At 44.8% G+C, this 22,863-nt stretch overlaps 2 protein-coding genes and 1 long non-coding RNA gene across 3 annotated transcripts; 1 reads left to right on the forward strand and 2 right to left on the reverse strand.

The window, feature by feature from the left end:
- The first annotated feature begins 8,966 nt into the window (after positions 1–8,966).
- LOC120704862 (RING-H2 finger protein ATL58-like) lies at positions 8,967–11,815 on the forward strand. Its single transcript, XM_039989400.1, has 3 exons — positions 8,967–10,113; positions 10,223–10,305; positions 11,227–11,815. Exons 1-3 carry the CDS (start codon positions 9,904–9,906, stop codon positions 11,633–11,635), a joined length of 702 nt encoding a protein of 233 aa, XP_039845334.1. The 5' UTR covers positions 8,967–9,903; the 3' UTR covers positions 11,636–11,815.
- Positions 11,816–13,016: 1,201 nt separating this feature from the next.
- Positions 13,017–19,302, reverse strand: LOC120704855 (auxin response factor 7-like). The gene is made up of 15 exons (XM_039989391.1): positions 19,103–19,302; positions 18,859–18,994; positions 17,715–17,830; positions 17,440–17,535; positions 17,253–17,309; positions 16,952–17,104; positions 16,786–16,870; positions 16,509–16,599; positions 16,238–16,402; positions 15,184–15,303; positions 15,016–15,100; positions 14,716–14,884; positions 14,130–14,599; positions 13,867–14,057; positions 13,017–13,760 (listed from the first exon to the last, which is right to left on the reverse strand). Exons 2-15 carry the CDS (start codon positions 18,887–18,889, stop codon positions 13,571–13,573), a joined length of 2,019 nt encoding a protein of 672 aa, XP_039845325.1. The 5' UTR covers positions 18,890–18,994; positions 19,103–19,302; the 3' UTR covers positions 13,017–13,570.
- On the reverse strand, positions 17,924–18,851 carry LOC120704873. Its single transcript, XR_005687718.1, has 2 exons — positions 18,385–18,851; positions 17,924–18,298 (listed from the first exon to the last, which is right to left on the reverse strand). It is a non-coding gene; the product is annotated as an uncharacterized LOC120704873 (long non-coding RNA).
- Positions 19,303–22,863: the final 3,561 nt, after the last annotated feature.

Consider the following 22,863-nt stretch of genomic DNA (forward strand, 5'->3'; position numbering starts at 1 on the left):
TATGGTCACAGCAGCTGGTGGGCTCGCATTCTGGTGGGCCTCTATTCGGCTGCACGGAAAGAAGGCGTCATTTTCTTTTTTATATTTAAAAAATAAAAAATTTAAAAATATATGTCCATTTTGAAAATTTTCGAAAATACCTCTCGGTCTCCCGGCCCAGGGGCGACAGGGGTCTTGTCGCCCAAGCAACGGGCGACAGAATCTGTATTTTTTTTGAATTTGCAAAGAGGTCCCTGGCCGGGGGAGGGGGCCTGTCGCCCGCCCAACAGGCGACAGGCCCCCTCCACGGGCGACGGGGTCTCCCACCCTATATAAGCCCTGGCTTTCATTCCTTTCTTATTTGAACTCAAAAATTGCACCAAAAATTCAAAAAAAAAGAGAGGGGTGAGGAGAAGAAAAGCGGCGAAGCTCTGCCGAATTCCGCACTTGTGATCTACCGGTAACTTCCGTATGAATCCGTTGATATTGTATAACAATTTAATTTAATTAGCGGATTAACTGAATTAGATTTGGTGCTTTAGAACACTCGTTTAGTATTACAATTTCAGTACTATTACAGACTTATTTTTAAATTAATTATGAATTAGAATAGAATTATGACAGTGCCTTATTGATATTGTAGCATAAGACAATGGCTGTCTCTAATTGTGGAGGATTTTTTCATGGACCGAAGAAAAATCTAGTATAATACTTGATATCATGACCCATCTTGTTATCAGTAAGAAATTGGATCCGTTAGCGGATGGTACGATAGAGATGGTGTTGTCCAATGTAGTAGAGTTTAAAGATTTGACATTATTTCGAGGTATTACAACGCAAGATGTAAAGTGACACCTGCTAGAACGTCAGAAGATATATATGAGAGTATGTGAACTAGCGAATCATTCTAATATCATTGGATTCTTACAAAGTTCTTGTAAGATATGGATGCGGCCAGAGGTGTCTGAGATGCACATTAAGGTAACTATCATTCAGTTCTAATCCCGTCCGTCATTTGGAATCCATATGTTTGAAACAGTAACATTGTTGTTTAATTATATGCTAGGATTACCCCGAGGACACAGAGTTGCTTAACAAATCGATACCAAATTTCCGTAAATTGGTATGTATCTTCGGTGGACTTATGCCGCAAACTAGGCGAAGGAGGTGGTGAAGATCTTCCGGTGATAGTACTTGGCCTCCACAAGAACAGATGACCGGAGGTTCGTCAAGTTATGTTGCAGCACCTCAAGCACCAAGTTGTGTTAACTGCGATGATGACATGGATGACTTCATGCCCCCCAAACCATGGTCTCCAACACATGATGTTCCTCCCCCTGTACATGAACCTAAATCCAGAAAAGAGAGAAAGGGAAAGGGAAAAGGTTCGTCAAGTCATGCTGCAGCACCTCAAGCACCAATTTGTGTTAACTGGGATGACGACATGGATGAATTTATGCCCCCCAAACCATGGCCTCCAACACATGATGTTCCTCCTACTGTACATGAACGTAGATCCAGAAAAGAGAGAAAGAGAAAGGCAAGAGGTTCGTCGAGCCATACTACACCACCTGCAGCACCACCACCTGTCAACTGGAATGACGACCTAGATGATTTCATGCCATGATCTATAACATATGATGTTCCTCGGTTCATAATGTATTCGCATTTAGTATTGTTAATGTTGTATTATACTTGTATGTATATCTCGTACCTAACTTGCATTCACTGGACATATACATAATGTCGAGATTGAATCGTAGTTAGTCCTAATGGAGCAGCGAAGCATAAACATACCATCTATCGTATGTAATGGAAAATACGAGAGTGGTCAGAGGCGAACGTTGAAATGTACAAATAAGCGGTCCACGGCAATCTCATTACAAATAAACATCAGAGATACAAACATCGGATATATCTAACCACCCCTAGGGCTTCGGACCCTCTTAGCCCTCTGCTGGGCACGAACATGGCCCTCGGAGTAGGTGTGACGATCCGGAGATCTCACCTATCGCTCAGGACGCAATAGGGGCTGCGGTGTCTGCTGCTGAGAGATCTCGAGTGGTACTCCTCCTAGCTGTGAATATCCCAAGACATCGGGGTCACCGTGTGCGCCAGGTGAGTCTGGAGTCAAGCTGTCGAGTTCGTCTAAGCTGAAACCCTCGTTATCTGGAACGAACGTACTCGAAACAAACCCTGCGTAACATATAAACGTAAACCAATATATGTTGCATGGTAAATTAGTGAGTGTATTGAGAGAGTGTTTTGTACCAGGTCGAAAGGAGGAAGAAGAAGGCCCGGCGCCCGCATCGGGGTAGAATCCTACGCATAAAATGCGGATGTTAGCGTACGCTCGTGTCTTTCGTCGTGACATGTAGAAACCGAAATACGAAACATAAACTAACCTGTGTAGGCCGGTATCTGTGGCCCCGGTACCATCCCTGGATACGGTCCGCCAACTGGTGGTGTCCCTCTAAACATTCCAGTATGGCCGAACGCAGTAGCTGGATCGTATCCTGTTTGTGATATTAGTAAATATATAGGAAAACTTGATCTAATTTTCAAGAGATATCTACGTTACCTATAGCTGTGTAGTACTGCGACGTCGGCCCGTGCACGGTCGCCGGACATGGGAACGACGACGAGGCCTGGGACGACCGTGGTTGTCTTCGTACTGCACACGGCTTCCCAAGTTGTGCACTACCTGACGCAACTGGTTACGCTGCCTCGATCATGCCTCTGTCTACTCAAACTGGGTCATTGGGGATCCGGCATGTACCCTCGTCAGGTAAGTCGAACAGTCCGTCTCCATCATGTTGCAAAGGCGAAACTGCATCCATTCAGTAAAAGAACAGTTAGAAACACATGAATTATCTTATGAATATATATGCAAATATGATCAAGAGACTCACCGCGCCAGCTAGTGCCTCCACGTGGTGCCGAGCATATCCATCCTGAGGCCTCGCCTGGTGTGGCTGCGGGTGAGTGTCAACATAAACCAGACGAGTCCGAGTCCGGGGTAAGTATCAGGTGAGGTAAGCCCTAAAGGAGTTGTCTGTGTGTGGTCCTGTTGGATGGACTAAGTGCTCGTCTGCATATTCACATTGGTCCACCCCACGGCTGCATATTGGTGAGTCAATCATCAGAGCACGGCAAGCCACTCCTTGACAACCTACAAAAGTGGACCACGAAGAATCATTAGATTCGACACGAATGTATGAGCCAAGTTCATTCATAATTACCTGTGGTCCTGACGACTGACACGCTCCAACGCGGTGGGCACCGGAAACTCCTGGTGCTGCCCAAACTGTCTCCTGACTCTCCAGGGACAATATGCCTCAACCGCGATGTCGTAAACCAGGACGGCTGTAGTAAACCACAGGCTCGCATCCGCAGCCAACAGAGTAGGCTGAATAAACAATTAAGATTAATGGTTTGAACTGACAATGCAACATGTGAATTGTAACAATTAAACTTAAATATGCAATGAATACGTACTGTAAACTGTAGGAACCAAGTCTTTGAAGGACCTGCTGCTCGCGGGTGCGGGTTGATCGGACCTGCTTCTTCCACGCGGTCAACCAGGGCAAAACGAGCCTCCAGGTCATCCTTCCACGAGGCCGTCATCTCACGCGGACCTACAGCCCCCTGACGATAGGGAGGCCGAGGAGGTAGGCCACGTCCTGCAGCGTAGGTATCATCTCCCCACACGGGAGGTGGAACGTGTGTGTCTCCGGCCTCCATCTGTCAACGAGCGCCGTCAGGAGGGATCGGTCGAGCTGAATAAGCCCACCCTCGACAAAACGACCCAGAGTCAGTAGACCGGACTCATGTAACTTGCAATAAACAAAATTGTCGAAACAAAAGAATACCGACGAATACATAAGTGATAAACAATAATATTTCATCACATACCTGTCAACTCAATCGTGGTGTATAGAGATCGCCTCCCCAGGTGGATGAGAACGTAACACCTCTAGGGCTCGGTGCTCAACTGCTGCAAAGAAAGACCTGTGGCTCGAGTCGATAACTGGGTCTAGCAAGGAGTCCATCTCCATACCTGCATTCAAAAATATATAAGAACACATAGGTACATATATGTTTCATACTAACTGGACGCACGATATTTATACATTACAGATAGGTTCGATACAAACTCCACGCACGATTACTACATACTACAGATAGGTTTGATACAAACTGGACGCACAATTACTAAATATTACAGATAGGTTCGATACAAACTCCACGCACGATATTTATATATTACAGATATGTTCCATACAAACTGAACGCACGATTACTACATATTACAGATATGTTCGATACAAACTCCACGCACAATTAGTATATAGGTACAAACTACACACTGGTGGATCATGACACCGAGTGGCTTCCACGAGCAATTCTCGCCGATAGTCGTTTGAACGTAGGAGGTGCTCCATCTCTGGGATTTCCGGAAGGACCGACGTCAGCAGCATCGTGAAGTGCATTCTGAGGACACTTCTTGTAGTTGTGACCCAATGCTCCACATTGGCTGTAACGCTTTTGTGCCTTACTTGCTTCAGACTTGTCCATACCATTCCGAATACGACGTGTCTGACGGCGGCCTTTGCCTTTCTTAGTGGCTGAATCAGGAATAAACATCTTATCCTCATTATCCTGAATGAAAGGTCCCACTATTCAAATCCCGTATACCTCATGTCCCCAAGTAAGGAAAGGCACAACAAGAACGCATAACCATATTCAAACAATCTGCATGGTTCGTTGTCTGAATACCATACCGTATTCCGTTGGTATCATAAAGGAATGACCATTTCTCCTTATGTGCACCTCGAATCCAGTGTGAAAATGGCTTCTCAATTGAATCCCTAGCCTCTGCAGCCTGACTCGTGCTTGTTACTGATGCCCTTACCTTCACTAGCTCTGCAGTCAACTGATTAAGTATCTGCCATAATGCATTGAATTTTCTCTGTTGATTTTGGATGCACAACCTCTTAAACATGTTCTTAAAATCCTTGTTCTTGAAGTGGTCATAGAAATTTGCACCCATATGCCTAATGCACCACCTGTTTTGGACATCGGGCCACAATGGAGGCATTGTCGCAGTTCCACGTTGCAATTTCAGTATTGATTGTAGCAGACCTGCATGCCTATTACTAATAAGGCACACATCTGGACGTGCAGCAACAACGTAAACCTTCACTCGTTCAAGGAACCAATACCAACTGTCTAAGTTCTCATTCTCAACAAATGCAAATGCGAACGGAACTATTTGGTTGTTGCAATCTACCCCGATTGCGGTGAGTATCTGACCTTTATACCTTCCAGTTAGAAATGTACCATCAATACAGATCACCGGAAGACAACACTGAAATTCTCTAACACAGGCACCTAGGCAAAAGAAGACTCGTTGCAGAATACTTTGCCCCCTAGTCACGGCTGGTACGAGGTATGTGTCATAAAAACTTCCAGGATTTCTAGCAGCAACCTAGGATAAAATACGAGGTAGGTTATCATATGATGCCTCGTATGTGCCGAACCGCATCTCGAACACCATTTGTTTAGACCGCAATTCTTTCAAATAACTAATGTGTACTGGTAAGTCTGCTCAATGTGTCGAAAAATCATTTTTGGCTCATAATTTAGGTTGTCTATAATCAATCCATGTATTTGCTTTGCAACAAAGTCGCATGATATATTGCGATGTCAGGGAAGAACTTCTGATAGCAAACAAGTGTGCTCTGTCACAATGGAACATTTCCAGTTCGACTTCCATTTTCCCTTGAATGCATGTACTCGCCATGGACATCCATCATTCACACACTTCACCTCATATTCTTTACTGCCAGATTTTACGACTCTAAATTCTCGTTTCAATGATATTGGCCAAAGTCTCACAGCATCTTTTACGGCTTCAATGTTTGGATATGTTGCACCTTGCACTACCTCATTTCCTCTGTACTCTCATTCCTGATTTCGTGCGTCTTCTGCGACATGATTGCCAAAACCATGCTCCTTCCACTCTTTTGGCAATGAGTACTGCTCGTCATCAGATGAACCCTCATATTCTTCCATCTCCATTGCGGTTTGGTCTTCTGCCTCCATCTCGTCCACAATGATATGTATCCTCTCTCCCTCATCAGCAAGGCCCTGTGGTCCGATGTTTTGGTTCTCTATCTCTTCTGACTCATCTTGCTCAAAATAGTTGGTCTCTTGTCCACAATGATATGTTTTGCTTGATCTGCACCATGTTGGATTTTATTTTGTGTCTTCTCTCGGATTTGAACAAGAATGGCCAGAGGCAACCCACGCTCTAGAGCTGTTTGCATGTACTTCTGCCAGTCATCAGTGCAGTGTATCATCATCAATTCCCATAAATAACTTTCTACCTCCCAATTAACAACAGACTGGACTGTCATCACATGTGTCTCCGGATCAACACGGAACCCACACTGCAGCCACTTACATATGGAACCAGAACTCCTCTCCAGAGGTTTATCTATGGCGCTAGATGTGCACTTAAAGGTAGAAAAAGTCTACTCCATTTGCCCATACAAAACATTGTAGTCACAAAAAATACTTGAAACTGCATCTTGCTCGATATATTTGTATATCACAGAATACTTATCGAGTTATACTCTTTACTTCACTACCTTATTCAATAATCCGTAAAAACTAAGTATGGATTTCAACTACAACATATATGTATTCATAACTACGTGATGACACTCAAATTCTATACTGCATATGCGAAATTCTATTCTAAATCATAATTAATTTATAAACACGTCTCTAATAGTACTGCAATTGTAATAATAAACACGTAGTACTAATTTTCTAAATTAATTTATTACTACGTAACTAAAGTATCATTAAACTCCTACTTAAATGGTTCTACTATAGCACTAATTAAATTAAATTACTCTACAATACCAATGGAAAAATACATAAGCTAAATGTACTAACCTGCAGATCACAAGTGCGCAATCTGGCAGGGCTTCGCCGCTTTCCTTCTCATCCCTCTCTTTTTTTTGAATTTTTGGTGGAATTTTTGGGCTCAAATGAGGAGAGAATTGAGGTAGAATGTTTATAGGAGGGGAAGGGCCGGTCGCCCGAGGGGGGCGACAGACCCCCTGTCGCCCGAAGGGGGGTGACAGGCCCCCTGCCGCGCCTGTGGGTGGCCCCCCCGGTCGCCCGAGGGGGGCGACGGGCCCCTCCTGTCGCCCTCCTGCGCACCCCCGGCTAGGGACCTCGTTGTAAATTTGAAGAAAAAAATTACATTTAGGGCCTGTCGCCCCCTAGGGCGACCGGGGTATATTTTTGAAATTTTTCGAAACGAACATATATTTTTGAAATTTTGATTTTTTTTAATATAAAAAAAGAAAAAATCGCCGGAAAGAAGTTTCAGTTCGTTAACCGGGCCCATTGATGGTAACGCGGGCCGGTCCTATATAATATAATGGGCTGTTCTTTAGTGCAAAAGGAGGAAAGGATGATATGGAGAGAAAAAAAGAGGTAAGGATTTTTTTTTTTAGATTTTGCAACTGCAACAGCACAACTGAAAAGTAAGGGTGTGTTTAGTTCATTTTGCAAAAACTTGTAAAGATGTAAACAATGCATTTGAAGTATTAAATGAAGTCTATTTGTAAAACTTTTTGCATAGATGTGTTGTAAATCGCGAGACGAATCTAATGATGCTAATGAATCCATGTTTAATCAATAATTATCGGATGGTTACTGTAGCATCACTATTGCAAATTATGGATTAAGTAGGCTCATTAGATTTGTCTCGCGATTTACAGTCCATCCATACAAAAAGTTTTGTAAATAGACTTCATCTAGTGCTTCAAATTAGCAAGATTCTGTTTCACTTTAGTGCGTTTACGGCTTTTTTACGTTTACCTGTAAAGATCTAAATTTTAACAGCTGCACGAAGAAAGGGGGTAATTCTCGATGTCGATGCTACAGCCTACAGCCACAAAAAGGTTGCTGAAATATCTACCAACATGGCGTTCAAGTGGCACGAGTCACTCGCATGGCGTGATTTCTTTTTATTTTTTCAACTAACAAACCTTGCTCCATAATTATTATTGAAAGAAGGTTTGATCCATTGCAGATTTGCTTGCGGGAAGATGACGGACCCATGCTCGGTGACGTGGCACCAGAGTTGACTTTGCTGTTCGGTCGTCGAGTAGCCGTTGAGCTTGCATCTGCTCCGCACGTGCTGCCGCGGCGAGGGCCGCCGCCGCATCGTTTTCCGCGGCCTCCTCGCCCACGGCTAGATTGATTGAAAATGATGGAGAGAAAAATTAAATCACATAAGAAAAATCCACCTTGTTTAATAAGATGAATCGCCAAATGATGTCGGGCCAATTGGTTCCGGCAGTCCGGCGGCACTTCGGAGGTCGTGAGTTCGATCCCCGGAAGGGGCGAATTTCCGCCTTCGGTTAAAAAAACTCCCTCGCCTGCCTCATGTCCAAAGCACTATGGAGTCCGGCCTAACTCATAAGCCGAAGGGCCCCCGTGTACGGGTGGGGCAGGGGTTCGGGGATTTTCTTGGCCTGCTGTGAGAATGTCATTCTACCTCTCAAACAATGCCGTGGGGGCGGTCTTACCCCGCAGGTCAAGTTTTTTTAATAAGATGAATCGAACAAACTCTAAAGTGACGGATATAGAGAGTGGAAAGAAAATGTGGAGGGGGGGGGGGGTGCGAGTGATATTTCATCGGATTGTCATTTGGTAAGTGATGAACTGAAATTAGTTTATATTCGACAAAAGAAGACGTCAACGGAGAAAATTATACTAAATACCATCGAATTGTAAACTACATTTGGAGCGCTAATTGGTAGTGGCCTTTCGAAAACAACACAGCGTTTGGCAAATTATCCTCAACAAAGTTTTCGAAAAAAGTTGGATATCCTGAACAACGACTTGAGTGGAGTGGCGCGGACAAACGTCTCGTGCGGCTTCTTCGCCAGCTCGCCGCGCTCTTTCTCCCCCAGTCCTCCCCCATTTCTCTATTCCCATTTCGATACTTGCATTGCAGCCCAGCCCAGCCAGCTCGTCTCCCACCTCCACCCCACCCCACCCGATCCGCGCCGTCCCCCGTCCAGCCCCGCCCCGCCCAGCGCGCCGCCGCGTCTCGCATTCGCGGCAACCTCTCCCGCCGCCACCCTTCTGATCCGCGCTGGGCCACCCTTCGGAGCTTAGTGTTGCCTCAGCCTCGACCCCATCCCTCGCCGCCCCCGCCCCCGCCCCCGCCCTGATCTCGGTTCCTCCGTCCGCGATCCGTCCTTTGCCGGCCAGGCAATTTGATTTCAGTTCCTGAATGCTGCTACCTCCACAGACCTCTCTTCGTGCTGTTGGTCCTTGCGGATTGCGCGCTGTCAGGTCTGGATACTGCGGGCGGTGCAGCAGAGTATCCTCCGTTCTTCCTCGTCCAGCCCCAAAGATTTCGCGGGCAATTGGGTGTTCTGGGGTCGCTGGTGTATATCTTGTTATTTTGGCTCTACAAAGTCTGGACGGCCGGGAGAATCCCCTTCTAGTGACGGGATGACGGCATCAATTCTTGTGATGCTTAGTGGCTAGGCCTAGGACACCATCACTACTGCTTACTCTTGTTTAGTACTTTAGTTGACCGTGAGCCCTTTCCCTTTCGCGTGCTGTATCAGTTGATTAGCCTGTGGTTGTTGCCTTGTTGGGGAGATCACGAGTTTTTCTTGCCTCTTGTTGTCTATCCGTAGTAGGTGTTGTTGCAGTTTGCTTCATTGGCACCCCTTATAAGTGTTCGTCAATCACATTTGCGTAGAGCTCTTTACCTCACTAGGATAAACAAGGTTTCGCCAATTGTTTTAGACCAGTTGGGCTAAAATAAAGGTAGATTGTGTTGGATATTTTCCGGTAGGTTATTGTGGGTTCGTGATGTCTTGCACCTCCCCAGATCCACCAGACTACTGCTCGGCCGAATCACCCGAGCTCAAGCTGTACCAGGCCTTCATCTTCTCAGTCCCTGTCTTCTTTACATTTGTCTTGCTCCTCTTCTTCTACCTGTTCTACCTGAGGCGGCGCAGGGCCAATTGGCAGTCCTTGAGGATGAGGACAAATAATTTGATACGGGGAGATAACCCTAGGGTAAGTCATCCTTCACCTTCTTCTGAAAATTAGTTGATTTCTCCAAGCTGTTGATGTGTTCAGGATCTAATTGTTCGATTTATTCTGCGTTCAACATCTGCATTTGTAGCTGGAGTGTGGTTTGAAGAAGGAGATGCGGGAAATGTTACCAGTGGTTATCTATAAAGAGAGTTTCTTGATCAGGGAGACACAGTCAGTAATTTGCTTTTGGACTCTTTGATCCAGTATATAGTGATATAGTAGTTTCTGCTTCTTTTACCTTTCAAGTAACTAAAAAGGAGTCAACAAGAGAGAAGTTTTCAACTGCTAGTTCTTTTTAGCCTTCAGTATATCCCAGCCTCTCTGCATAAGAACACCAATAACCTACATACCAATAGCAATAGTGCTCATCTCACCACTAACTAGATATTTGCTAGACAGCATGTTAACTTTGGAAATTTTTTCCAAATTACGTCTGTGAAAAGAACAATAAAATGCACATGTAGTAATAAATAGGGACCCTTCCACCAGCACAAGATGTAAAGGTTAAATGGGTATAGTTGTGTTAGCTTTTCAATATAGGCAGGGTAGTGCTAGCTTTTAGCTTTTAGCTTTAAATGGGTAGCATGTGAGTTAATCTTTTGAATAGATGTTTTGGACATCCCGATACAGATCCTATAATAGGAAAATTCATGACATCATTTGCTAAAAAAAATCAAAATATTTTTTCCCTGACATCTGTTGTTTCCCCTATTCTGCTATTAAGGAACAAAACATATATAAACATGCATGTGTGTGAAAGGCTTATATTTAGAGTGAAATGGAGCAAATTTGTTACAGTCAATTGAAAGAACTTTTAAATTGTCCACTAATCAAGAGGAATACTGCTTCTCATATGCAGACAATTCAACATTGTTGAAGAAAGAAACATAACAGCAAGCTTTCCATGTTATGGTCCCTGATATTTCTTTTCTTTGAGATCGTATGATTGTTGGGACTAGCCCTTTGCCCAGCCTTTTTGTTGGTTAACTGCTAGCCTTTGGCATGAGTCATTTCTTTCTACTGGCATTTGCCCCTGCATTGTTATTTTGTTAAGTTTTGCTTTGCTTCTGAACACCTGATAATTGTTGCCAGGTGCTCAGTCTGCCTAGCAGACTATCAACCAGATGAGCGGCTTCAGCGAATACCTCCTTGTGGCCATACTTTCCATATTAATTGTATCGACCACTGGCTCTCTAAAAACACAACCTGCCCCCTCTGTCGAGTCTCGCTCCTTCCAGCCCCCAAAGCAACCAGCATTAATCCGGATTTGGAAGCACAAACTGTAGAGGAATCTCTGAATGTACACCATCAAGAGGACCTTTCCGACGGTAACACATCACAGGAAGATCAGACAGCCGAAGGTGGTGGAGCCGGTGGTGGTCAGGCCGAAGAACCACATAGTGATGCTGTCGAGCTGACTGTCAGGGTGGTCGCTGAGCCTCAAGCTGACACGGAAGGGTCACCAAGCACAACCTGCCAACCAGACAAAGCAAAGAAATAAAGGCGGTCGTTGATATATTTCTTGTAAGTTGTAACATTGTATGTTTAGCTGATCAGGAAGGATATACACATAAAGATCACCATTGATGTTGTAATACATGTCTACCAGGAAAAAAGGGGAAAAATTCAGTGCTGGAGAAATATTTATCGGTACATAATTAACATAACCGATACAGTACCAGTGACCTGTTTTTCATTTGGTAAACCATAATGGTGTCATTTAAAGTTACAATCCTCGAACATCCTAAGACTGGTGGGCTGCCAAATATGCTTATTGGAATTGATATAGCCTAAGCTAACAGAAGCTCCTATAAGCCAGACATCAGGCGTCTGTCAATTGGCATGACCTCTAAAAAAGACATGCCCACTTGTGCAGGCTCAACAAGGTCGGGCATGCAATGATGCCTCTAGCTCAATGGCATCGCCACACCGAGGTTAAGCATGCGCACCAAAAGAGACTAAACACATAGGCCATAGCCCGGCATCAGCAGCAGCAGAAGTGCAGAACAACAACCGTGACATTGACACCAACACCCTAACCACCGCACGCCAACATGCCATCACCATCCAACTGATTCTGCACTTGTGCTAGCAGTGTGCACGCATGATTACATGGTAGCACTAGCGACTAGCACGATAAAACACTTTGATCACCAGCTCTCCCTAAACCCCCCAAGTGCATCCGTACCTTTCATTCCACCACCTCCAATGCAAACAGAGGCAACTGGAGTTTTGTGAATTTTCCAGGTGTTTAGCCCTTCTCTCGCTCCAGAAATTGGCCATGTCGATCTTCACTTCTTGACAGTCTCGCTGCATGGATGTTCATCACCTGCGAGCCTGAGAGCAAATCTAACCCAAATCACCAGAGGCACATTCAAGAGCGACAAGTTCGGACGAGCCCTCAAGTCTCGGTCTCTCCAAATGTCCCCATTCCAGGTCTCAGCCAGCCCCTGCTTTTCGTCAACAGATGCCCTGGTCCCCTTGTGCAGTGCTCCAAGCTCTTAAGGAGACACGGCGGAAGCAATCGTTCCGGCGAGCCTTCCTTCGGAATGGAGGCCGGTAGAAAGGCCATCGCTCCATCAGGGTTCAGGTCCATCACATCCACGAGGCGCCATGCCTCTTCCACGCGGGCAAAGCACAAAGCAGAAAGACGCCTCCGGCCCGCGTCGGCGTCACATCAGACCACAGATATCCCCAGGCATTACAATGATGATGAGACACGGGTCACTAGTTCAAGCATGTACAGAGCACAGATGCCTTGCGCCGGAGGGCAGCAGACAGGCAGAGACCACCAAGATGAAGAAAGCACAAATGCCGGGCAGAGGCAGCAATGTTCCAACCGAAAGCGCACACGACACCCAGCACGGCTGCACGCGCCGAAAAGAGCATGCCGCTGGAACAGCAAGCAGAGACATTTTTGCACCAGAGCATCCGGTACCAAGCCGGGGGTAGAATACAATGCAGGTGGGAACAGCAGCTACAGATGATGATGCTTATATAGGTAGCAAGGAACATGACGCTGATATACATAAACCGCTACTGCTACTACCAAAATAGTTGTACATAAAGTCCTATTTACTCTGGAGGTGAGGCGGGCGAGACGGCAGCAGTCAGTGGCAGTCTCCAAAACCAAGCAGCCGGCGATACGCCATGCCTCCTACCAAACACGGCAAACAAAACACAGGTTGGTGGCACAGGGAACGGCGCGCAATGCGGCCTGCTTGCCATTACATTCCAGTCGACCTTGCTGGCAGAGGACCACCACTGGTCCTACATCAGCCATTCCAAACCAAGGCAGTCAGGCAGATTGTGGGGCAACGTCCTTCGGGCCCACAGCGCAACAAACAGATAACTCTCAGCAGTCTCAAGGAGCATGGGCATTGCCTCCCAAACATCCAAAACGGGAATTAAAGGTAGAGCGCCAAGTTAGCATCCATCAGTCCTTATCGGCAGCAACCAGAGCGCTGTTGTTTGAGTCACTCTGCGGCATGTCAGATTCCGGTGACAACTTGTCTGGGTTCGGTTTAGTGGTATCACCAATGACCGGCAGCTTCGCCTTGGGAGTCAAAGACTTGGCCTCCTCATAGGAGTAAATGTATATCCTTTTCACCATGCTGCAAAATTCACTGCAATGAAAGGGGGAAAAACTCCCAAATTAAATCAATTGCAAAGTTAAGGACTTCAAATGATCCATAGGTACAGAATCCAGCGCAAAGGGGTAAGGGTACATACGGCCACGGATCATCCCCGACCAGCATCATATCATCCTCATCATCCGTGTAAATAACCTTCCATTTCTTGAGGCTAGCAGAAAGCTCCCCCTGGATATCAAACATCTCCTCCAACTTGTGGAGAAGATCATCATATCCTTCTAGCCTCGTCAAGTCCACTGCCCTGCCAACCGCCATTCCTTGCATGATTACCTGCAGGGACAAAGTTAGTAATTACACTAGCATCACCATAAAAGAAACAAGTTGTTAATAACCCATTATCACCTTGGTGCAGCTCCTGACTTGCCGGCTCTCAGTCTCATGAGGAGAGCGCTCACTGCTTGCTGCTGGAGCATCTGTTTTGTTGGCTTGGGATGGCTGTGACAGCTGATCAGACTCAACATCTACTGACTCAACAGGTGGCTGGTCTTGACCAACACTAGCAACAGTAACCACTGGTGATACTGCATTACTTATCTCAATACCAAACAATCTGCAGCCAGCAGTAGCGGATTCTTGCTTCCTTTCAGGTAGAAGTTTGTTAATGCTAGCAGAGTAGGATTCCGTTCTAGTGTCTCGAATTGGCCAGTACAAATGATTGTTGGTTGGAGTAGAATGTTCATTCTTTGAATTAAATCCCACATTCAACGATGATGAAAAGATTGAATTGGGGTTTGAATGGTATAATTCCTGAGTTCGCTGCAGTCCCGAAAATGAGAAAGCATGGGTAGGCTCAGCTGGGGATTTCCAAAAACCTAAGATAGAAACAGAAGAGATTAGTTTTGCATGTGAGTCAATATGTGAACAGAACAGTAAGTATGTTGTTAGAAGCCAAGTCATAATTTGGCACAACAGCTTAGCAACCACACACCAAAAGCTGGAGGAAGTTCTGGAGCAATAGAAGGTGAAGCAGGAGGCCGTGCACGCTTATTCCGTAAAGGAGGCTGAGGCGGTTGTGTGTTAGTTGCATCAAGGGGTTCTAGTTCCCATGGTGAAACTCTATCTGGACGGACAACAGCAGAAGGCTCATCCCATTGGACCTGTCAGCAGCGAAAGCATGATCTGAGATCTTGGAAAGACGCATTCAAAATTGGAAATGCAAGATACATTTCAGGTGGAAAATGCAAAGTAAAAATGGAATCATGTCCATAAATAAAAAGACATTGATTACCTTCAAAGATCTCCAATCAGAGTCAGCCCACGGAGATGTTGAGTTAGCTGGCATGCTTCCCAGACCAATAATTGTCCCACTAAATCTGTAAACCATGAAGGAAGAAGGTTATGAGAGTATGCAACCTATAATGAAGTATCAGTTTATGGAATATACAATGTAGAATACCTTCTTTCAGGAGATTCATCACCCTCAAATCTCATTTTAAACCTCATACCGACAGACATCTTGTGATTCTTAGCTTCAAGGTACTTGTTTACGCTCACAACAAACTCCGATCGACTTGTTCTGTGGAACAAATGAGATGTGCAATATAAGTTTCTTAGCACAAGTTCAAAAGGAACACATATTTCCACATGTCAAACCAAATAGGACAACATAAGTTTAGTGCAAGAAACAACAACTAAAAGCTATACATGAAATTCATTCATAATATAGAGTTATAGACACAAGGATTGGACGTAATGCTATAAAACTGATGTGAAGAAAAAACCACCCCGCATGTAAAGTTGGATAGGAATTAAAGCCGTCACCACCACAGGGAAATCAATAATTGATAACAGCACAAAATAGTGGCAGTGCGGTCTATCCTACCAGGGGGTAGTTGCAGTGGTCACCGACTCAAGGTCATGGTCAGCCTAGATTATGTGCGGCCCTACAGGGTGAAGCCAGGGTTCAGGGTTTTTCTTGGCTGGTACGACCGTACTGTTAGATGTATATGTATCTTTTGTAGTTTCCCTGTTGTATAAGGGGTTTTGTGCATATTCCCTAATACCTGTACATGTATATATTCAGGCCTAGAGCCCTCATAATGAATACAAGTACTATTCATAACATGGTATCAAAGCCAGAGGTCTCGAGTTCGATTCTTGGTAGAGGCATCTTTTAAGTCCTCCGCTCCCTTCTTTATTTCCACATTTGCGCCTTGTTCCGGCTGCATGTGAGTGGGAGTGTTATGAAGTATTAGTGGATTGCCCACCTCTTCCCAAAAGCTTAAGCTTTTGGGTTCATCTTGTTGGTGCATGAAACCTAACACGTACTACGGTACGACCGGGATCTTTCTGCCTATAGAAAACCATGGGGCAGTCTTTCCCCAACCGGCTCAGTTCTTTTATGAAGCACAGCTAGTTCATGTACAAAGTGTAGTAGACCCAAACAAAATATAATGCCTTGAGTAAAGAGAGAATTTCACAACAAAAGGTTTAGAAAAAAGGAAGAGAACCTGGGTTTGTAGAAAACAGAAAAGAGAGTTCCAGTGGAGATGGCATGAGATGCAGTTGCGAGGACTCCAAGATGCATGCTATGGCTTGAGATAACTGATGATGGCATGTTATTTAGTTGCCTCATGAGCCTTCTTACCCCGACTCGTAGCTCTCCATTATCACCTCTATTAGGTTAACATATAAGGACAGTTAGCAGGTTTATACAAAACTCAGCAGAATCAGAAGACAAACAAATGAGGTAAAAGGCTTCAACATGCATTTCTATCACACCTCAAAAAGATAAATGCATCACCAGCAACCAATCTTTTTGAGCTAACAAAAACACTCCAGCCTGTTGTAAGTAGATGCCTCCTTGGTTGACCTAAAAGGAAACGGCCGATAATGCTTCATGAGTCATTGCAACCAAAATAATTATGGAAATTTGTTTCTGAAGCAGGGGAACTAGGTTTATTCAAAATGAATGCCACATCAAAACTACAAGAACAACACTGTTATAATCTGAAATTAAAAAAGGCTTAAGCGGTGTATGATGATGTCAGAAACCAACCTCGAAAGATGTGACGGAAATGCCATTCATTTCCATGGAGATCTTTAGCCACCAGTTCTTGCCATGGTGGATTCTGAGTCATATCCTAAAAATAAAAACTATTCCACTTAATAAGTCATGCCATAGATGCTACACACAGACAACGTATACAAAGTATTGTGCTAACCAATTGGGGCAAACATTCTTCAGCATGTCTCCTGAGGACAGAGAAACCACCATGGGTGCTCGTGTCTGAAGCAGTCAAAGTCTTGCAGAAGGAATGGACATTGCACCTTTCTGGCTCTGGTGGCTCAGGATCTGGGCCAGTGGGCTCATTTTGCTAATTAAGTGAATTCAAGGAAAATAAGTCAGCGCCAACACATGTAATACTGACCATGCACAGAGTTGTATATGCACAGAACAAAGAGACAATAGCAGAACGAGAAGATTGAGATCCACAAGAAAATTATATAGGTGAGCCTACTCACATCTGCTTCTGGTTGCAGCATAATTTGAGCATAAACTTCATCGGAATCAGTTTCAGCCTGCATTCCAGAGATAAAGTAGTGACGAAAAGTAAAGGATATCAGTTCTATAAATGGTTCTATTAGTGGGCATTCCAGCGAAGTTTGCATGAAGGGAGACTACACAAACCAAAAGGAAAGGAGGACTTACTCTGAGTTCTACATTTACCACTTTGCACAGGATCTTGGATGGTAGATTAAACAAAGGTAAGTGCTGGTCAAGTTGCTGATCTGTAGATGCTTCAAGCTATAGAAAGATTTTTGGTCATCAGTTGAATGACAAAATACAAATATGAGCTGCATTGCTGCAGAACAAACCACCGTGATTCTAACATATGGCACAAGCAATATTATTACAATATTGATAGCTAAACTATGCAGAAAAACACTCAACTCCTCAATTGTGGTGCATCAATTAAGATATACCTGTTCCATATGACCTTGCGGGAAGTAGTAAACCAGCTCGCCTTGGCGAGGCACCATGACCAACGGCCCAGCACAAGCATGCCAGAGTTCCCTGAACAAAGCATCGCTAGCACCCCCTATACAAAGGCATTTGGATTGGATAAGAAGAAACATTCATGAGAATAAGGCATACATTCAATTGAAGAATTTTTTTCACCTTTTTATTTTGTAAATTTTACAGCGAAGTAGACTATTTTTATGATGAATTAATTGAACAATAATGACACAGTCCTATTGTAGGACCATACATGCAGATCTTTAAAAATTTTCCTATTCATAATTTCACATGAATAAGTCTATTTCTATGATGATTTAATTCGCAATAATTATACAATCCTAACGTAGCACCATATGCATAGATCCTCCATTTTCATAATATAATCAATATTTCACCAAAACATACAAAATTTACAAAGGAATGCACTGCAGTTACCAAATGGACAAATATCAGTTTACAGATCCGCAACCATACATCCTCCAACCCCAAATTCCACAGATCCCGTTTGCATGCATGAAAACAACAGATGGCTAACCCAGACAATTTACTGCAGAATTGCAAAATTGTCGGATCAACAAGTCAAAAGCAACAACCCTCTCAGCTGTACTTGAAACAAGGCCAATTGTCGGTAACCTTGGAAATTTCACATTGGAAGGCACCGTGGTTACTAATAAGACAGAAATCAGTTTTCCAGATCCATAATTACATACTCCCCCCATTTCGCAGATGCAATTTCGCATGCATAAGAAAAATCGCGTGGTGGTGGGCTCAATAATCGACAAAGCAGACTTTGCTAAACTGCGAATTCTCCCATGAATCAGTAAAAAAAATAGCAGTCTCCAGCGTAAATAACAAAATTATGAAGAAAAGGCATTCCCTCGATGCGCAAATTGCAAAGCCGTCCAAAACTGTACCGAATTTCGCACTTCCTTCCTCCCCTGCCACGAGGGAGTCAACTTCCAAGTCCACGTTCCTCTACTCGCAGCAATTCAGCATCCCCACACCAGCCCAGCAGTCGCCACGCAGAGGCCCAGTCCAAACAACACAAGCCGAGAGAGCAGAGAGAGAGAAGCAGGAGGAGCCAGAGCGCAGGGAACGGAACCGCACCTGGACCGACGGCCGCGCCGGCGTTCGCCATCCCCCCGGCCTCTCCGAGACCAGCTCCCCCCTCACCGAGCGGAATTCAGCCGTAGAGCCCCGAGCCGCGCCCCGATCTGGTCACCCCATGCCGAGCTCGGCAGATCTGCGCGCGCAGCGCCACCGGGGCAGCCGTTAGAGCCCCCGAGCCCGGGCAATTCAGGGGAGAGAGGAGGCGCCCGCAGCGCGCGGGGCGGGAGGCCGGAGATCTTACTTGCGCTCGGCGGCAGGGGAAGGGGTCTCGCACGCGCGTCCGCGACTCCGGAAACCCCCTCCCAAAGGCTCGGCGGGCGGGAAGGCGCGCGGCGGAGGAGGATGTCGGGAGAGGGGGAGGGAGGAGGAGGAGGCGTGGAGCTGGGGGGGCTCGTGCGCCTGTGCTTTGCTGCCCGGGGCGGGTTGGTTGGCTGGCTGGCTTGGAGCTGAGGCGTTGGGTTTTTTTACTAGCAGCAGCAGCAGCAGCGCGAAGGAAGAAGCGTTGGACAGCGCGGGGCGGGGGTGGGCCCCGTGCTCTGCAGCGGCTTTATTTTTGGCGTCGGTTTTTTCAAAGAAAAAAAAATCTATATCACTCTCTCGGACTATGTAACTTCCCAACTTATAAAACGGACTATATTCCTGTTTGAATTTTCGAAAATCGGTCAAATTATCCCCTAAAATAGTTTTGAAAAATCATAATAAATTATAAAAAAATCATAAAATAGAAAATCTAATTGTGTTAGACAGTAGATCTACACAGTTAGCATATATTATGGTATGTTTTAGTATATTTTTTTACTATAGCTTTAGATCTATAATTTTCTTCTTAGCAGTAAAAAATATATTAAAACATATTATATTATATGTTCACTGTATAGATCTACTCATTTGGAGTTCAATACAATTAGATTTTTTATTTTATAATTTTTCTGTGATTTACTATGATTTTTCGAAACTGATTTAGGGATAATTTGACTGGTTTTGAAAAATTCAAAGGGTGATATAGACCGTTTTATATATTAGGGGATTATATAGTCCAGTCTGCATAGGTGAAAGGGTGATATAAATTTTTTCCTTTTTCGAAACGGCTTCCTCGCTGGAGATGGATCGGCTTGTGCGGGTTTCCGGGAGGGATTTTCCCGCGGGAGGGGGGCAGCAAAGGCGCGAGCGCACGGTAACGGCGGCCGTTAGGGGAGCGTCCCAGGGGCCCGGGCTACGCGTACTCGCCAGGTGCGTCCTGCGGAATGGGATCTCTCTCAATTTCTCCATCTCAGCTCAGGTTTTCCACCCGCGTGCTGCGCCGCCCACTCCCATGCTTTTGGCAAGGGGTCGTGCTACGTGTGCTCTTTTGCCTCGTTTTTGAGAAATGTTTTTGTTTTGCAAAGGGGTTGGATCCCATTAACTAACACTCTGTTGGCTGCATCCAGCCAATAGTATTTTTCTCTCACACCAAACCAGCACCAGCCAGCAGTATTTTTTTCTCACAACAAATCAACACCAGCCACCAGCTACAGCACAGCGAACAGAGTGTTAGCCAAGCTCTTACAGACAGCATCCCGGAGGAAGTACAAATTACAGCCAAGTCCACAGCACCCATCCTCCGGAGGTGAAAAATTGCGTACAATACCCTGATAAACAATAAATTTGAAACTAAGGTCCTTGGATCTTGACGCAGAGCTCCAGCTTGCTGCATCACTTCCAGTTCCGCTGGAGTCGGAGAAGAAGCATGACAGGCAAGAGAGAAGCTCAACCAAAATGCCCGACGAGACCTCCAGCAGATTCTTGAATAATGTTGAATAGAAATAACCCTAGTTGGGCTCATTGTTAGTTTATAAATAAATGGTGAGATGTCATATAGATTTAACCAAATCAGTAGGAGTTATGTGTCTATAAGAGAGAGATACTTGTTCTTTTGGAACTAGGAAGGAGCACTACCAACTGTATCAAGCGAGAGGAAAATGTACAATCATGCAATCATCGCATCTAAGGCAGTCGGGCACGTCCCAATGGCAAAAAAAAACGAGGAAAGAGCATATCCTCGCTAGGCTTCTCAAATTAGGGCCATCCTTCCTTCTTTTTTTTTTAAAGAAACCACCTTCTTTTCATTGATGCCTTCCAACATCATCTTTGGGTTCTCTTCCTATGATTTTTATTTATGTTGAAATATATTGGATTTGTGGTTCTTTCCTCATATGTTACATGCAGTATAGATGTTGATCCTGGCTAGGTTTCTCAAATTAGGGCCATCCTTCTTTCTTTATTTTTTCAAAGAAACCTCCTTCTTTCATTAATGCCTTCCAATGTGTTCTTTTGGGTTCTCTTTGTGTGATTTTTCTTTATGTTGAAATATATTCAGTTTGCGGTTCTTTTCTCATATGTTACATGCAGTATAGATGTTGGTGGTGTCATTCATATCGTCTTGTTTGTCCTTTTTCTAGTGATGCTTTAGGAAAATTGTGCCGCCAATCAAACACATTGTTGAAAATTGTTAGGTCTTATGTTGGGGTAAGGTGACGGTGGGCCATAACAGTTGCCTAAATGCCTTCAGCCAAAAAAAAAGATATAAAAAAGATGTCTAGTACTATCATGGTGGCATAATTAGTTGGTAGTATAATTTATAGACTACAGATTGTGCTACATTTAATGAAGTGGATAAAGGGGTGTGTGTGTGTTTTCACATGTTTCATGTGGTATACTTGTTGATGATGCCACTCACACTGTGTCTTTGGATCTTTTTTCTAATGATTCACCCATAGAGACAACAAGAGTAAATTATCTCAAAACATTTTTTTTCTAAATGTGATTAATCCAAAATGTTACGAAAAACTTTCACGGTATTATAGTCTCATTACTTATCGGTATTTTAGAGTAGTAGAAACCGGTAGGTTCATACTTTTTTATGTCGTATAGTTATGTAATCATCTCTAGGATGTTCTGTTTTCTTAATTTCTTACCATCTGCATTTCTGCACCATACGAAACGGAGCCAAGAATTTGATTAATGATGTCTGTATGCCACCGCTGCCCCCAAGATCAATCTCAGATGTCAGATTGATGTGCGCGTTGCTTTGTGCAAAAGAAACGGCCCGGGCCGGGCCTCCCAGCGCCAACTTTGCACCCCCGTTATCCGCAACGGGACTCCGTTTCCCATTACGGCGCCCATAACTACAGCCATTAAAAGCTCACGGGCTGCAAGCCTGCAACGTCCCGTCCGTCCGGCTCCGATCCAGAGTACTGTCCGGTGGTCCCGCTGCCCCGCGCAGCACTGTCCGTCGACGACGGCCTCGCGCGCGGCCAGGAGCGCCCCAGGACCCATATCGGGAGCACATCAAACCCGTCCATCACGCCGCGCGGATCCGACGGCCCCGCGTCGCCGTCCACCCGGCTCCTTTTCTTCAGCCTGCGTGTACCTGAGGATCGGGCCGGGCAGGCGCGAATCTCTCTTTTCCCCTGGCGCGTACCGTGTCCACCACTAGCATGTTCCGCGCTGCCCCATGCCACGGCGTCCCGTGCGTGCTCTGTCTGTCTGTCCTTTGGTGCCGCGGGCTACAGGGTGGGCACGGATCTTTTTGCAGCGTTCTCCTCGCGCCAAACATCACTGTTTGCTCTTTCAGTCCAAATTGTAGCACACCACACGTCTATCGCTGAGCACTAAAAAATCTTATCCAAAGACAGTTCCTCAGAGCATGATAATTTCAGCCTGTGCTTGTGGTATATATATAAAAGTCATTCATCACAAGATCCTTACTTTATTTCATTTCATATATATATAAGACAGGATATTTACAAAAGGGATTTACAAAAGATGGTTTGTAGCCTCGTATATAGTCTCGTTATGGTTAGTGGCATATGTTAATTCGGAATGTTGTTTGTTTTCTTTTTTTATCTTTTGAATTATTCGCCCCCCAGTGCTTTCTCATTAAACACCGTGAATCTGTGAAATTTTTGAAGCACACACATTTTTCTCTCAAACCGATCCTTTTTGCCGACATCCTCAATTATT

Source organism: Panicum virgatum, chromosome 1K (genome assembly GCF_016808335.1).
Source record: "Panicum virgatum strain AP13 chromosome 1K, P.virgatum_v5, whole genome shotgun sequence".
NCBI classification, from domain to species: Eukaryota; Viridiplantae; Streptophyta; class Magnoliopsida; order Poales; family Poaceae; genus Panicum; species Panicum virgatum.

Excerpts from the sequence above, each read along its gene's own strand:
- LOC120704862 (XM_039989400.1), top strand. The coding sequence starts at position 9,904 with ATGTCTTGCACCTCCCCAGATCCACCAGACTACTGCTCGGCCGAATCA. Across the intron at positions 10,114-10,222 it reads TACGGGGAGATAACCCTAGG|CTGGAGTGTGGTTTGAAGAA; the intron begins GTAAGTCATCCT and ends CTGCATTTGTAG. Across the intron at positions 10,306-11,226 it reads TTCTTGATCAGGGAGACACA|GTGCTCAGTCTGCCTAGCAG; the intron begins GTCAGTAATTTG and ends AATTGTTGCCAG.
- LOC120704855 (XM_039989391.1), bottom strand. The coding sequence starts at position 18,889 with ATGGCGAACGCCGGCGCGGCCGTCGGTCCAG. Across the intron at positions 16,600-16,785 it reads TTTCCGTCACATCTTTCGAG|GTCAACCAAGGAGGCATCTA; the intron begins GTTGGTTTCTGA and ends GTTTCCTTTTAG. Across the intron at positions 14,885-15,015 it reads CTGATTGGAGATCTTTGAAG|GTCCAATGGGATGAGCCTTC; the intron begins GTAATCAATGTC and ends CGCTGCTGACAG.